This window comes from Hippoglossus stenolepis, chromosome 13, assembly GCF_022539355.2.
Source record: "Hippoglossus stenolepis isolate QCI-W04-F060 chromosome 13, HSTE1.2, whole genome shotgun sequence".
In the NCBI taxonomy this organism is placed as follows: Eukaryota; Metazoa; Chordata; class Actinopteri; order Pleuronectiformes; family Pleuronectidae; genus Hippoglossus; species Hippoglossus stenolepis.
This window is the reverse complement of record NC_061495.1, coordinates 18,313,350-18,327,572: the sequence shown is the minus strand read 5'-3', so window position 1 is coordinate 18,327,572 and position 14,223 is coordinate 18,313,350. Positions and strand designations below refer to the sequence as shown.

General features: G+C 41.7%; 1 protein-coding gene across 1 annotated transcript in view; it reads right to left on the bottom strand.

Moving 5' to 3' along the window:
- Positions 1–14,223, bottom strand: part of clybl (citrate lyase beta like) — a 58,525-nt gene that overhangs the window by 24,140 nt on the left and 20,162 nt on the right. The window contains exon 2 of the mRNA XM_035175041.2: positions 5,082–5,295. Within this exon, the coding sequence (XP_035030932.1) occupies positions 5,082–5,295 (214 nt within the window). The remainder of the gene's footprint in view (positions 1–5,081; positions 5,296–14,223) is intronic.

Below are 14,223 nucleotides of genomic sequence, written 5' to 3'. Positions count from 1 at the left end.
ATCACCTATAAGAGCTACTGAGGGTGTTGATCAGTTAAAGACAGGCTATTTTAGATGTATAAAGTTCTCTGGATCTGTAATGTACAGACAGTGAACCCAGGAAACTGGTGTGTCATACTTGAGTGATGCACAGTGGGCTGTCAACTGAAACAAGTTGTGTATGTGCACGCCGTCTTATGTGCGCACGTTTGTGTGTGAATGCCTTGCCCGTGTATGTGTCTACATGTGCACGTTTGAGTGTGTGTGCATGTTTGTGTTCTGCATGTCTTGTGTGCTTGTGTGCATTTGCAGGCGCGTGCTGGTGTGCGAAAGGTGCTCCCCGTCGTGTCGGCCGCTCCACCATGCCATCTGGAGAGGAAATCGAGTGTGAAGTACAGTATAGTTTGGGACCAAGCTCCGTGGCAGTGGCTCAGCAGTTAGTTCATTAGTTCCAAACTTCCAGGGATTAGAAGAGAATCTCTATGGCAGGGAGGCAGGGGGGAGTCAGGGAGGATGGAGGGACCCATGTGGGGAAAAGAGAGAGCAAGAGAGACAGAAACACCAGGAGGAATACTGGACCATAGGGCACTAAGAGACAGAGAGAGAACATGAGAGAGAGAGATAAACAATCTTAACCCTGAAGACCCTGGAGAGGGGAGACGAGTGAGAGAGAGGGACAATGAAAGAACAAGGCGGCAAGAGAGAGAGGAGGAGAGAGAGGACAGGTGTAGCCGTCAGTTCCGCTCCGGGGTTTCAACCTGCCCTCCCTCCTCCTCCACCCCACTGATCATACAGATATGATGATATGTGTAAAAGTGTTAGAGCAGTCAGCCTTGTCTTCCCTCCCCTCTCTCCTCCCCCTTCTCTCCCCTCTGGGTCTATGGTGACAGTTAGCGAGCTCTGGGTGGCTCCTACCCTTTACTCCTTTTCTTATCTCCCTGCCTCTAAAGCAGCCAGCATTACTGCCAAGATTGAACGTAGACATTTTTCGAGTCAAAGCGGCAGGCAATTAAAGCGGGCACTACCGGATTTCAATTTTCAACAGGAGGGGGTGGACTGACCTTCATTGCGTACCTTTTTGTCATGAATATCCTTCCCTGTTTTAAGGTGAAGGTGAGAGATAATGAAAAGAATACATTAATGAACGCATTACAGGAGGGTGGTTTGGGGCAGTAGCCCTACTTAAGGCCTAACCCATTGTTAACTTAACCAAAACAGTGGTTCAGGGTGGCATTTAGTTAGCTATGTCTACTGCCATCCTCTTTCCATGCATGAGACATGAATTAAGGGTTCTTTATTGAGGTCTGGCCTGTCTTGACAAACACACAGTGCCGAAAGTGTGGTTGCCATAGTGAATATAATTGCAGCTACTGTATATATTATAGAAATGGTCTGAGCAAACACATTGTAATCTATAAGTTTCCCACCATTACCATTCTCTCAAAATTCTATGTTTTCTCTGCATCTGATGGTTGTAATCTCACAGGAGCCATATGTATTGATCTCACTAATGCTTTTGACCATGTGGATCACCACGTCCTTTCAGAAAAAACATCATGCTGTTAGTCTTGCAACATGCATTGTGGTTTAGTCTGTATCTCGAAATGAATGCTGGTGTATTATGGTGTGAAAAGGTGTGCCTCAAGGTTCTGGTATGGGACAACTTCTGTTTTCATTGTTCAACTATGAGATTTCTGTTTATCAAGTTCAATTAAGCTTAATAATAAACTGATAAACATATATGGGATGGACTTGTGACATGTTTAAATACTGACTAATTTGTTCTTAGATTGTTTGAATATCTGTATTTATTTTGATAGTCTCGCTCTTGCTTGTTTACGTAAACAAAGGAAGTTAAATACACAAGATATTGTGGCGTTATTTATCATTTTAATAATATAAAACAATTAAATAAAATTTAAGTACCGTACAATCATAAATGTAAAAAAGCACTGGACCCTGGGCACTTCTACATGAGAAATTAAAACCCAAGATTAGAAAAACAGGGGAAAGAAAATAAAGATTTCTAGTTAGTGTTAAGTTGCTCTTTCTTAAGTATTTAACTGACATTAAAGAAGAGTAAACACAGACATAGGAGGCAGGCTAAAAGCAAACATGGAGAGGTGAAGATTTGAAAATTTCTACGATTTTTTACTTTGTTTCCTTTTCAGTCTCGTGTTGTGGTGCTCAATGGAATCGCCTGTGACCTCTTATGTGTCTATTTAACTGGTGCAATATTCTTAACTGGCATCACTTCAGGGATTTTATGATCTGAACTCTTACTGAAGAAGGACTAAAACTGTCTCAACACATTCATCGTTTTAGCCAAATGATAGTCCCCATGTCATTCTCCCTCTGCCCAATAAAACTCCGTCTGCACACTTTACACCATGTCTACAGGCTGGGTAGTAAAAGTTGTTCATTAGCAGTGCAGCTTCAGTATTCCACCAGTGTCTGCAGCCACTGCGAAGAGCCAAATACACAATTACTGCATGCAAAATTGAACAAAATAAATAAAGCTTAAAAATATGATTTCGGTCAAGGTAAGCCATAAAACGGACAAAGCAAATGCACAGCTGATGCCGCTTTAAACAAGCCTTTCATCTCCTTTTCCCAACATTACAATTTGAGTTAATAAACAAGTGTTGAGTCTTGCTATTTAAATTTCCATTCCCTCAGTCCATATTAAGTGTCTCTTACCAGGGACACTAAAATTCATGCTGCATGACTACAAATACAAAATATTTCCTCAATACAAACTTTTAGTTAATATGGACAAGTTAAACTTGACTATTTAATGCCAAGAGCATTCACAATTCTTTAATGAATTTCTCTCATGTACAGTGCATTCAGAAAACCATTGGGGGAAAAGGGCCTTGGTAAGAGAACCACAGTGGTTGAGCTCCAAAACTTCTGTGTGCAGATGGTAGAAACCCCCAGTGGAACAACAGTCACTGCAGCACTGAACAAATCTGGTCTGATGAAACCAAGATTTAACAGTTTGGCCTCATGATATCTGGAGGAAGACAGGCACCACTCAATACCATTCCAACTTTGAAGCATGGAGGTGGCGGCATCATGCTGTGGGGTGTTTTTTCAGGGGGGACATGGAAACTGGTCAGGATTGAGGGAAAGATGAGTACGACGGAGATATGCTTAATGATAACCTGGTCCAGAGCACTCAGGATCTCAGACTGGGCCAAAGGTTTTCCTCTAAATAGGAACACGACCCAAAGGTGACAAACAAATCAATGCAGGAGTCTTTGTGGCCCAGCCACTCGAACCCAAGCAACTATCTCAGAAGACCCTGACAATGGCTGTCCAACGACAATGTCGGTCCAACCTGAAAGAGCTCAAAATGAGTTGGAGGGACAAATTGTAGAAAATCCTCATAATCAGGTCTGCAAGGCTTGTTGCAACATATCCAAGAAGATCTGAGGCTGTAATATCTGTCAAAAGTGCTTCCACCAAGTACTGAATAAAAGGGTCAAAATACTTAATGTGATAAGTTAGTTTTTCCTTTTTAATAAATGTGCAGAAGAAACAACCAAATACTTTGTTTTTGCTGTGTTTTCGCATTGGAACATAACAATTGCAGAAGTGAATACTAAATACTTTCCAAATGTAATAAATAGGACAAAAAAAATCTAATAATATAAAATATTATACAGAATTGCTTTCAAATCACAACAATCAGTATTCAAAATGGTGGATGCTTAATGGTTTTCCTGGCAACCTTCCCTCTCAAAAACACACTGTCACACACTGGGACACACTGTTTATCCAACAGGAAGTATTATCATCTTAAGGGAAGGTATAACTACACAACAACCCCCATGGATTTCCATTTGCCACAGTGGAGGAAGAAGCTGAGAGTGTGGGAAGTGAACGAAAGGATACCAGTAGGAAAGGTGCACTTTGTTATTGAGAACATAACCAATTTTTATATTACACAGTATGACCAAGCAAACACATAACGGGTTACAGGATTTTGGCACATTGCGTTGACTATGGTGTGAATGAGTGGCTTAAATCAGTTCGGATGCCATGTTTTGCACCATGTAGTAACAATGCAGCTGGCTCAGAGAAGTAATGAGAGTAATGGGGGAAGTAATGTGATTATACAACAGAAAAATATGCAGCACTATTTCCTGGAATTTATTGGTATTTTTGTAGGTATAAGTATTTTGATTACTTGTGTAATTGAGTGGAAAAGGGAATAGCCAACTAAGGGAAATTATTTAGCATGTTAAGGGAACCAGAACTTTTCCACCCTTTATTTTTGTTACAGTATACAGAGCCCTCATTGCTAATAATTACTAAAAGACAATTGTTTCTTGCAAATAGAAATAGTTTTAGCCCCTGTGAAATTAGTGGGTTGGTGAACAATAGTGGATTGGAGGAGGCAACTTTTGTTGAAAGTAAGATATGATCCCGTCAAAGGCTGACAGCTAAAGAGTCCAGCGTCTGAATTCTCCTGGAGCCTGAATGGCTGCTTCAGTGCTGCATTCCTCTCCACATTCCCCCTCTAAAAACGCAATAAAGACGGAAGCTCTGACTTCCACCAACTCCATCACGGGGTCACAGTTTTTAGCCTGTCAGTCACCCAGGGCATCATCTTATTGTCTTTGTCCACTACAGGAACAGCCTCCAGCCATTTCAATCATCTTTATTATCATGACTTAAAAACCTTTGTTAGTTAACTTTTTACCCAGGCCTTTATCCCACTCACCAATCACAATTTCATGGGCAGTTCAGGAGGGCCAATGGGGAGGTCGTGTGGGCGGGAGGAGAATGCTTTTAACCTGCTGCATCTGGTGCTTTCCCGCTGCTCGCCCAGTGGGACATGGTCACCTTGTTTTAAAGAACCCTGATAGGGGGAACCACTGCCTTTGTGCCATCATAATGGGGTGAAATGTGCTTGTTTTAAACATGTCACTTAGGTAGTTTTCCTTTCAGTGATTAAGACCAAGCACCTGTCTGAAGGAGGGAGATGGAATTATATTCATTCAGGATCGCACAGCTGTCCGTGTGTTTGTGTGCGCCCCTGATCAAACTAAGCTGCTTTCCGCTGATAAATGTGCATCTGTGTATTTGTGTACCTTTTTGCTGAGGGCTACACCATCCTCACAGTCCAGGACGACACAGTCGACATCCAACGAGGTCAGCTTCCTCAATTTTCGCTCATCATTGCCAGGGCAGTAGAGAACGGCCCTGCGGGGTATGTAGCGCAGCAAGGAGCCTGCAGAGTGATGTAGATGACGCCATGATTCGGGATAGAACTGCCAGGCTGCAGGCAGGAGCCAACCACGCTCCCTTAAAACACATATATATATATACATATTTAAACACACGTTTGTCTGACCACACAAATATACACAACACTTAGGCAGGGGTAAATATGAAGTACATATTTAAGTGCATACATAAGTCATGAGTACGCTCAGTATCAACATTAAGGGCAACGAATAATTAAAGGTTGTTGCTGTATTCATCTTCATAATATGCACAGTGTCTATGAAGATCCAGCATAGGAGGCCACATCCTCCAGACTCGAGTGAAAGTCTGGAAACGTTTCATTTTGGTAGCTCTGTTTGCCCTTCAGCTATTCATTGAAGTGGATGAGAGACGTTGACCTGTGCTTTGAGAACAAACTCACCCAAACACTGAGCCACTCATATGCTAATGCAGCCACACTGCTGAATATCTAGGCAGGACAGAAAGTGAATGAGGAGGGGTGTCGGTGGTGGCTGGGGCCAACTCATCGTAAAAAAAAACTAAGTTTGTTTTTAATTTAATGCCAGATTACATACCTTTATTCATTTTCCTATTGATACTACTACTAGGAGGTGTAACTAGATGCAAACATATGTAGTAGAAAATGCTTTACTTTTTGACATTTACCAGATGGATTAAATGCATCTATAAAAGATGGACATCGTCTTCAGGATTCAAATAGTCAGAGCTCTTTTATTGAATTATATTAATATACAGTATGTCCACCAGTCACACATAAAATAAATTGCATACAGTAAAGCCTTGTCAATGCAGTTTTTAAGAAGTGATTGCACAGCATATATTATTGAAATAGTTAACTAATGATTAAATCAGTACAACCTTGATTGTGTTAAAAACAATCCCCTATGAACTTAAATCTCAATAGAACTTAAGAGGACGCTGTTTTTGCTCTTCAGACCATGCTTCTTAAAAGTTCTGAAAAAAACATGCAACAAACGATGCTTCATTTTTCAAGCAGCACTCGAGGTCCTGCAGAAAAATGCAGGCAAAACTGCTCATCATCACATCTCCCACCTGTACGGTGCTCACACAACATCACAAAACACACAGTAAAGTCGGATTGTGTACCCTCAACCATCCACACACGTGCACATCAACAATCACAATCATTGCACACACATCTCAATTATCTGTTCCATCAATCTGGCTTCTGAAACAACTGGCCCTGATAAGTAGCCAAATGTTCAGGGATCAGGTTTACGTAATTACAGCGAGAAACAACGTCTCTTACCACCAACTCTTGCAGGGCATCAGAAGCCCTTCAAGGGACCATATTGAACCAAAAAGAGAAAGAAAGGAGGTGGGGGGTCAATTCTTCTATTACACGAGGGGGGCAAATTATTTTCTCTTCTTGTCTTTTGCTCTGTAAAAGGAGCTAAAGTCACTTCAATGGCTACTTAATCCTGTCAACTACGCTTCTACAAGCCCTCCAGTCTAAGGCCTATAAACTGAGATGCTGCGGTTGCGAGCAGGCAGTTCAAACCAATTCCGGTTGCTTCCAGCAATTCAGTGCTTCAAGGTACATGGGAGTCTTACTGAGCCAGGGACAGTATTCACAAAAGGCTTGGGGAGAAATACGGCAAAGGTGGGAGGGATAACTATGGCGCACCACCATGCAATTTGTGGACTATACTGAAAAAAATGCAGAGCTTTAAGGTCTATAATGTGCAGGGTCCAAGCTGGTAGACAAGAAATAAAAACAAAAAACAAGAAAGGAAAATAGTTGGTAGGAAGAGGGAGTGCTGAGTGGTAGGCGGCAAGAGGGGGCTGTTGGGATCTAAATGAAATCAGTCTATTCTGTGCATACTGCTCAGGGGGGAATGTTGAAAAGCCACATTAAGTGCCCACTTAAAAGGAACATATTATAATATAGCTGAAGTACAAAAAGATGGTGACAGTAATTTAAGAGAAGGTTTCATTAAGAAGGAAAAAAACTGAAACGGGGAGAGGGAGTGGTACCTTGATGTTGGCTATAGACTGTACACTAGAAGCAGAGGTCAATCACAGAGGCCAAAATCAGCATTTATTTCCTTTAATTCCACCAATCTACCTCATCATTTTAAAAAGGCCTGATCTTAAAGTAAACTGAGCAGTAAAGAAGAAATGAGGCAGGTCAACTGGGTCACACACTCTAAAATTAAATTATATCTAAATATGTTAAATTTGTGGGAAGTCAATAAGAAGGAGTAGCAAGTCTTACTGAGCCCCATACATGTCAGATACATGATTTACTGAGGCTAAATCAATACGAATTTATCTATAAAATGACATTTTTAAACTAAAACCATATCCACACAAGCATTTTACAGGAAGTGGTGCCTTGATGTTGGCATAAGTAATATTTCCCATCCACACTAACATACCTAAAAACGCATTGGCATGAGACCATTAACATACATTGGTTATATGTGTGGTGTAGTGAAGTGTAAACAGGAAGCAGATTGTGTATCCTGCATTTGGTTGCTTGGTTAGAAAGAAATACTATGAGCCAGAAACAACAATGGTGAAAAACATTTCTTTGACCAAAAATGAGTTGAAACTTGTGAAAAAACAATGTTTTGCAATGTTTTGCTTTCCTAAAAAATAGGCTTCAGTTGACTGCGTCATCTAGTTTCCAAACGTCTCTGTTTTGGCCGCCTATTATGATGCAGCCCCGGAGTATTAAAACTAAAACGGGGCCAGGAGTGTTCACAGATCATCAAATGCATCACTTCCACATACTAGAATTCTGCATTTGGGGAATTTGTATTTACGCCACCCTGTCTGGTTGACATTTCCCCAATAATACATCCTAACCGTGTTCTATGTAATTAACAGTCCCTAAAGTACCATATGCGCCAATGTTACAAATTTCTTTCCCTCTTTTTATTTTATTTTTCTTTACATGAGAGGTTATGATAACATGGAGATGTGTGGGTATATTGGCAGCTATAAACTGGTTGGACCTAGCCACAGTGACAACGTTTACTGGTCTGAGATCAGAGGGAAGTGTGTTTTAGTGGGTTTATATGGTGCTGGACGGGGATGGTTCTCATTAGTGGAGACGAGGCAGCAGACCCAGGCCGAATTGGCACTGAGAGGGAGAGGATGAGGGAAGGCGAGTGGAATGTGGTAAGAGGGAGGTGAGCTTTACGTTAGACGAGACATGGACTTTCCTCAGTGTCAATTCAGACCCAACAGTGATGTTATCGTGAACAGCCAAAAAACTCTGTTCTTATAAAATGTATCACAGTTCTCTATTCTTTTCAATGCAAAGGATTTTCCATTTCCCTTTAACACCAGAGAGAGTGGGACAAAGCAGTGTGTTGGAATAAACTGATCTTCAATTCAACGGGATAGCCGCTGATGATCTGACGTTCACAGTCAGTGTCTATAGTGCTTAACTACAATAAATCTACCTTGAACCACATTTCCTTGAACTTCACATCTAATCTCCACCACAACTATGACTGATGTGCATGTTCGCTATATTCAGCTTCTTCTTTTTCACAAGTTCGACCTCCTTATCTCCGAAATCCCCTGTCATGTAATCCACACAGGATTACAGATAATTCTCAAGGTAACTGGTGATAGCATGTCACCAAGAAATGTCAAACTATGGAAAGGTTCTTGGATTTCACAATACCACACAAATCTTAAGTCTTGAGTGTGTCCTCTTTTAAATAACACTACTCACATTTGAGGTTTATCCCGGAGATAACGTTAACTGTTTTCTGGGAATTTTTAAGTGAACACAAGTCGTGGCTAACAAGTGGTGATAAAGGGTGGGAGCTTCAGAACATCAGACATAAATCAGATGATCCCAAAATAATTGTCATAGAAATCTTCCTCTGGATGGAAGTGATTTCAATCAAGCAACACCAAATTGCACAAACTTAAAGATGCTAGATTTTTTTCATCAAGATCCATGAATTATAAAAATAAAAAAAAAAAACACATCTCAAAATGTTTATGAAGGAGAAAAAAAAAATCTGGAGCTGCCCATTTATCCAGATAAGTGACAAAATATAAGAGGTTCATTCCGGGGCCTATGTACAATCCTTCATGGAAAACTGTTGTGTAGTTTTTTCCCCCACTAACAAACAAACAAACGAAAAGGGGTGAAAGCACAACCTTCGATAGCTGGAGGCAAACGTGACTCATGTTTTCAAAAGGCAGACTTTTGCAGTGGATTTCTTTTGTCAAATTTGGAATTTGTGTGATGATATGTTCTTGCCACTATATGTTTAGTATTATTAGTAGTGTCCCTGTGGGCCGGGCAAACTAAATGCTAAAGACTATGCTTCTCTGCAGCAGCAGCATACAATATATTACGTTTTGATAAATAATTAATTTGAAATAAGGTGACTTATTGTGGACTGGGAGTAAATACTGTATAACAAATAGCCTGCAATAATTGCTTCATTATCATGACGTGATGATCACTATTTCCTGTGACTCCACTGGCCTCCACCTGGCAGCATAATAGCCTAATTCAGGTGGTAATATTCATCCTACCACATGAATTACAGCAGATAACCACAGAGCCACTCGAAAACAGGCCCTGACGACAGCCTCCCTCTCAATATGTAGATTTCCACAATTATCTCCAACATGGTGGTGCAGGCACAAGCTGTGTCTAAAATGCACAAAATTAAAGATCTGTGTTTCTGCCCCATGATAATCAGCTACTTCTTAATATGCAAACTACATTCTGAGGTCTGCGGTGCTCAAGATTCGAGATTAAATTTGGTGAAAATAAAGATGAATAAAGAGTAGGTGGGAAATCAATATTGTTGAAGCATTGACAGGCCCTTTGTCTGCGGAAAGCTGTCCGCGGGTGGGAAATAAAACGGTCAAGAAGTCATTAATATTTACCTAGCCTCATGTCCACCTGCCTATCTGACACATCTTTTTGTTTCTCCGAATGAAAGAGAGCTGAAGCATTCCCCACACATGGTCTTCCTCACAGCATGATGCTGTATGTGTATGTTTTGCTTCTTTTTCCCCTCACTGCCTCAGGTCTGAGGACACAATTGGATGGCAGAACAATCCTGAAAAATTAAGCAGAGACACCTAAGACAGGGAAAGGAAAGAATCAAACACTTGTCTTCTACTTTTTTTTCCTTCTCTGCCCCCTGCTTTCATTGCATGCCCTCCAGCAAACTAGAGCTTGGGATGCACAATCCATTCCCCTGTAGATAAGATCAGGAGGGGGCTGCAGAGTTTACTGGTTTGCTGGTCTCTCTTTTAGGGAGGCACAGGACAGACAATAGCATACTGGACTTGCTAATATTTTGTTGATGATGACTGTACTAAGGCACCAATCAAACAACTGATCTAAAGACCCAAAACTAGACATTCAACTTGTTCAGGGGTGTGAAGGAAGCAACACTCTCAGTAGCAACAGGAACACTGCTGTTCATGCGTTCCTTCATCATCATAAAAATGCAATAAGAGATCATGATTTACGCTCATTTAACCTTAGTCTTGATCCATTTCACTAAATTTAGCTTTTCATGTTTAGAGCAAGCATGTTTTCTCATCCTTACTTCCTCGGATTATATCACCACTGGCCCAACATCCTCTCTCTCGCTTTAAAAAGCCGATTCCAGTGATGTTGTGTCTCTCCCTATCAACAAAACCCCTTACTCATCCTCCTATCCATGTCTTCCCCTCTTTTCTGTTCTCATTAGTTTGGCTTTTATGCCTTAATCTACACAATGAGGATGAAGTCATGGCGGTTATCTTCAGCAGCCAATGTCTTTCTACCTGTAATCCTCCCCAAAGTCCACGGCTCACAAATCGGCACACAATGCCTTTATGCAAGGCCTCTGCCGTAATGCCCATTGATGACTGCAGACTTCTTTTATTTTTTTTTTCCTTCCCTCATGCCTCCGCATTAAAACTATTTAAATCCCACTCCTCTTTAGAAGAACAGAGATGTCTTTATCCCGGTCTCAGGACAGGGCAACGTCAGATTGTAAAAGGACATAAGAGTGTATGAGCTGAGTTCGGTGATGGGCAGTTGTCACTCCAGCTTGCTCTCTGCGCTTGTCACAGACAACTCGATAAATCCATTCAATTCATTAAAAAAAAATTGTCTAAATTAATTTGAAATACATAGATTTATCATAGATTTCAAAATCAAATGTGTAAAAAATTATGGTTTACATGAGCTCTCAAAAACAATGAATTTATCTTTAAAAGTTAATTGAGAGGGGAACTTAAAAAGGTCAAACAAGTCGCTCCATTCGAGGAGGGCATAAGGGGGTTAGCTTTTAACTTAGCATTTTTATTGACTCTGGCAAAACAAAATGAGCGGGCTCTGTAGGATTGTGCACTCTGCATTGGCCATTCAGGGCTTCAGAGCCCCATTGTAGTACTTTGAAGAGAATGAAAGGAAACCCCACTGGTGGAAATGCAGTGGAACAGCCCCACAACAGGCCACAACTGTTCCCTTATGCATGAAAGGCAGGGACATAAAAGACAAGATGGACTTCTGAGGTAGGGCCAAAAACAAAGGCAACAAAAGTGCTGATCACGAGGGGATGACACGACTCGTCTTGGCAGAAGGAGCAGGGAGAAAAAGGGCAGGAGACAATAGCACTCCCGGCCAAATGACATGTTGAAGAATTGAAAAATCCACACAAGAAGTGTCTTCTCAATTCACTAAACCTACAAGAGCTGGGTGACTGTCGGCTGGACCCTGGTCAGCCTGAGGGGGGTCCGACAATAACAGCCCACAGCTTTTCTCTCTCTCTTAACTTTCATTCCTAAATCGTTCTCTGTTTTGGCAAACAACTTGGCAAGGGCAAAGATGGACTGGGGTGATGGCTTTAGTCCGCACACACCAAACCAAATCAAAGCATGGTGGGTTCCGCTCCCGCAGCTTCCGTTTTGATCTGTTGGCTGTCTGCGTGTCTGATCTGTTTCTGTTTATGGCCTAAGCACAATTATGCTACTGCATAACCTCCATGGAAACAGTCAGACGAACAAAAACATGTTTTCTCTCATTCAAAAAAGCATCTTTGTTTTCAGTGACACAGTGAATGCTGATATTTGAGCCAATGTTTCAAAAGTCATACAGAATAACATTTTGTTAACAAGAACACTTCCTGCCGATTTCCACCCTGTTGGCTTCTAGGCTGGGAACGATTGTGTGTTTCTGATTTCCTGTTGTAGATATGAGTAAAAACATACAGAGCTATATTTGCGTGTTCGCATGTGTTTAATACATTTAATCAATGGTTAGTTGTAATGTCAAATCTATTCATCCATGCACACCCAGGGGACAAACTGGTGTAAAAAAGGCAGCAATTTAAGAAATCGGCTTTATTCTCTGCTTAAATGAATACGTAATAATCCCACACAAATACGTCACGCAATGTATAAGGAGAAAGTTGCGAATGAGGACCTACACATATCTTTAAAGTAAGGGCCAGGACTAGTTGATAAGTCACAGGCTCAACCGTGCACTCCACAGGTAAAGGGCCTCCTCCTCGATAGCCTGAGGCCTATCCCACAATTCTTCACACATACCCACAGGCCCTTTAACTGGCCATCACCCTGTCTGATTAATGGATCGATGTGGTAATTGATTAGTGAAGAGGAGGTGGGAATGAGAACATAGGTCAAACGTCAATAATGTCCCCCCGACAAAAGGTGGAAGACGTAAAATGTACCAGTGATAGCCTCCAGCCAGACCTCTACCCATCAAAGCCTTGGCAGGACTTACATAAAGGCCCCGGCCCATTCTCTTGCTCGCCCTGCCCTCCCTCCCCAATGCTCCTTTTCTCTTGGTAATGCTGTCTGTTAAAGTGACAGGAACCATTCTGGGAGCTGCTTGTCAGCTCACCTTCATAAAACAAGCCGTAAAGCGGCAAATAACAGGCTTATATGGCTTCATTATACCGGCTATGCAGGATCACAGCTCTAGGCTGGGGGGTGAGGGGGGTCTTGCTGGTAGCGGAGAAGCGGGGAGAATGTTGGCAGGACAGCCTGGTTCTCGTGATGGTTTGTTGTCCCGGCGGCTGTCACCATGTCCATGTTTGCTCAGGATAGAGGACCACTTGACCCCCATCAACTCTGTATTCGCCGAAATCCCAAGCAGGACAAACAAAGAGGTATGACTCACTTTGGAGATGTTGTCACAGTTTAGGTCTAATGAGACTTCATTAACTTTGGTGTCCTGCCGCACACTTCTAAAGATTTTTATTTTTTATGCGCTTTTATACTTAACAAGATGTTAGACTTCAAACATTTTAATTTGAGGCCTCTAACGAATATCATCCGTAATCAAGAACAACCCACGATGGTGTATCCGAATGGTTAAAAAAAAAACGAGGAGGAACAGGGCCAGATGGAGCATACATCTGCGATAGTAAACCTTTGGCCGTGGCAGCGCCGGACGTGAGAAAGATTCTCATTTATTTCATGCAAATATCTTTGGGCCATTTCACAACCTGACAGTGGGGGTTGCAAGGTGGTCATTATCTCAGGTTGTGTCTCCAAAACATTTCCCCTGTTTTTCAGAGGCAGCCACGGGTTTCTGGCAAAGACGTCCGCAGCAGCAGCAGAAGCAGCAGCATTAAGGTGTTCTCGCCAGGCACAATGAAGGTCCCTTTCCTTTCAATGCAACTCATGGCATTTCCCCACAGACGTGTTCGAAAAGGAAATTCAGTTTTTTCCCAGGGTAACAGCTTGGATGTCGTTTTCAAAGAGCAACATCACTGCACATACATATATGATGTGTGATTATTATCATATATAGAAAATGACTAAGGCTCCATTAAGGTTCAAAGCTTCAACAAGAACTATAAATAGGCTGCTGATATTTGCAAGTCAAATATGCAGCATAATGCTTGCAGAACATCTGGTAGGCAAGCTTACACTATGTTCACCAAAGTAACTGTCCCTTTATGTGCTTATCTGCCATGTGCCCAGTCCCAGTTGTGTTGAGATCAG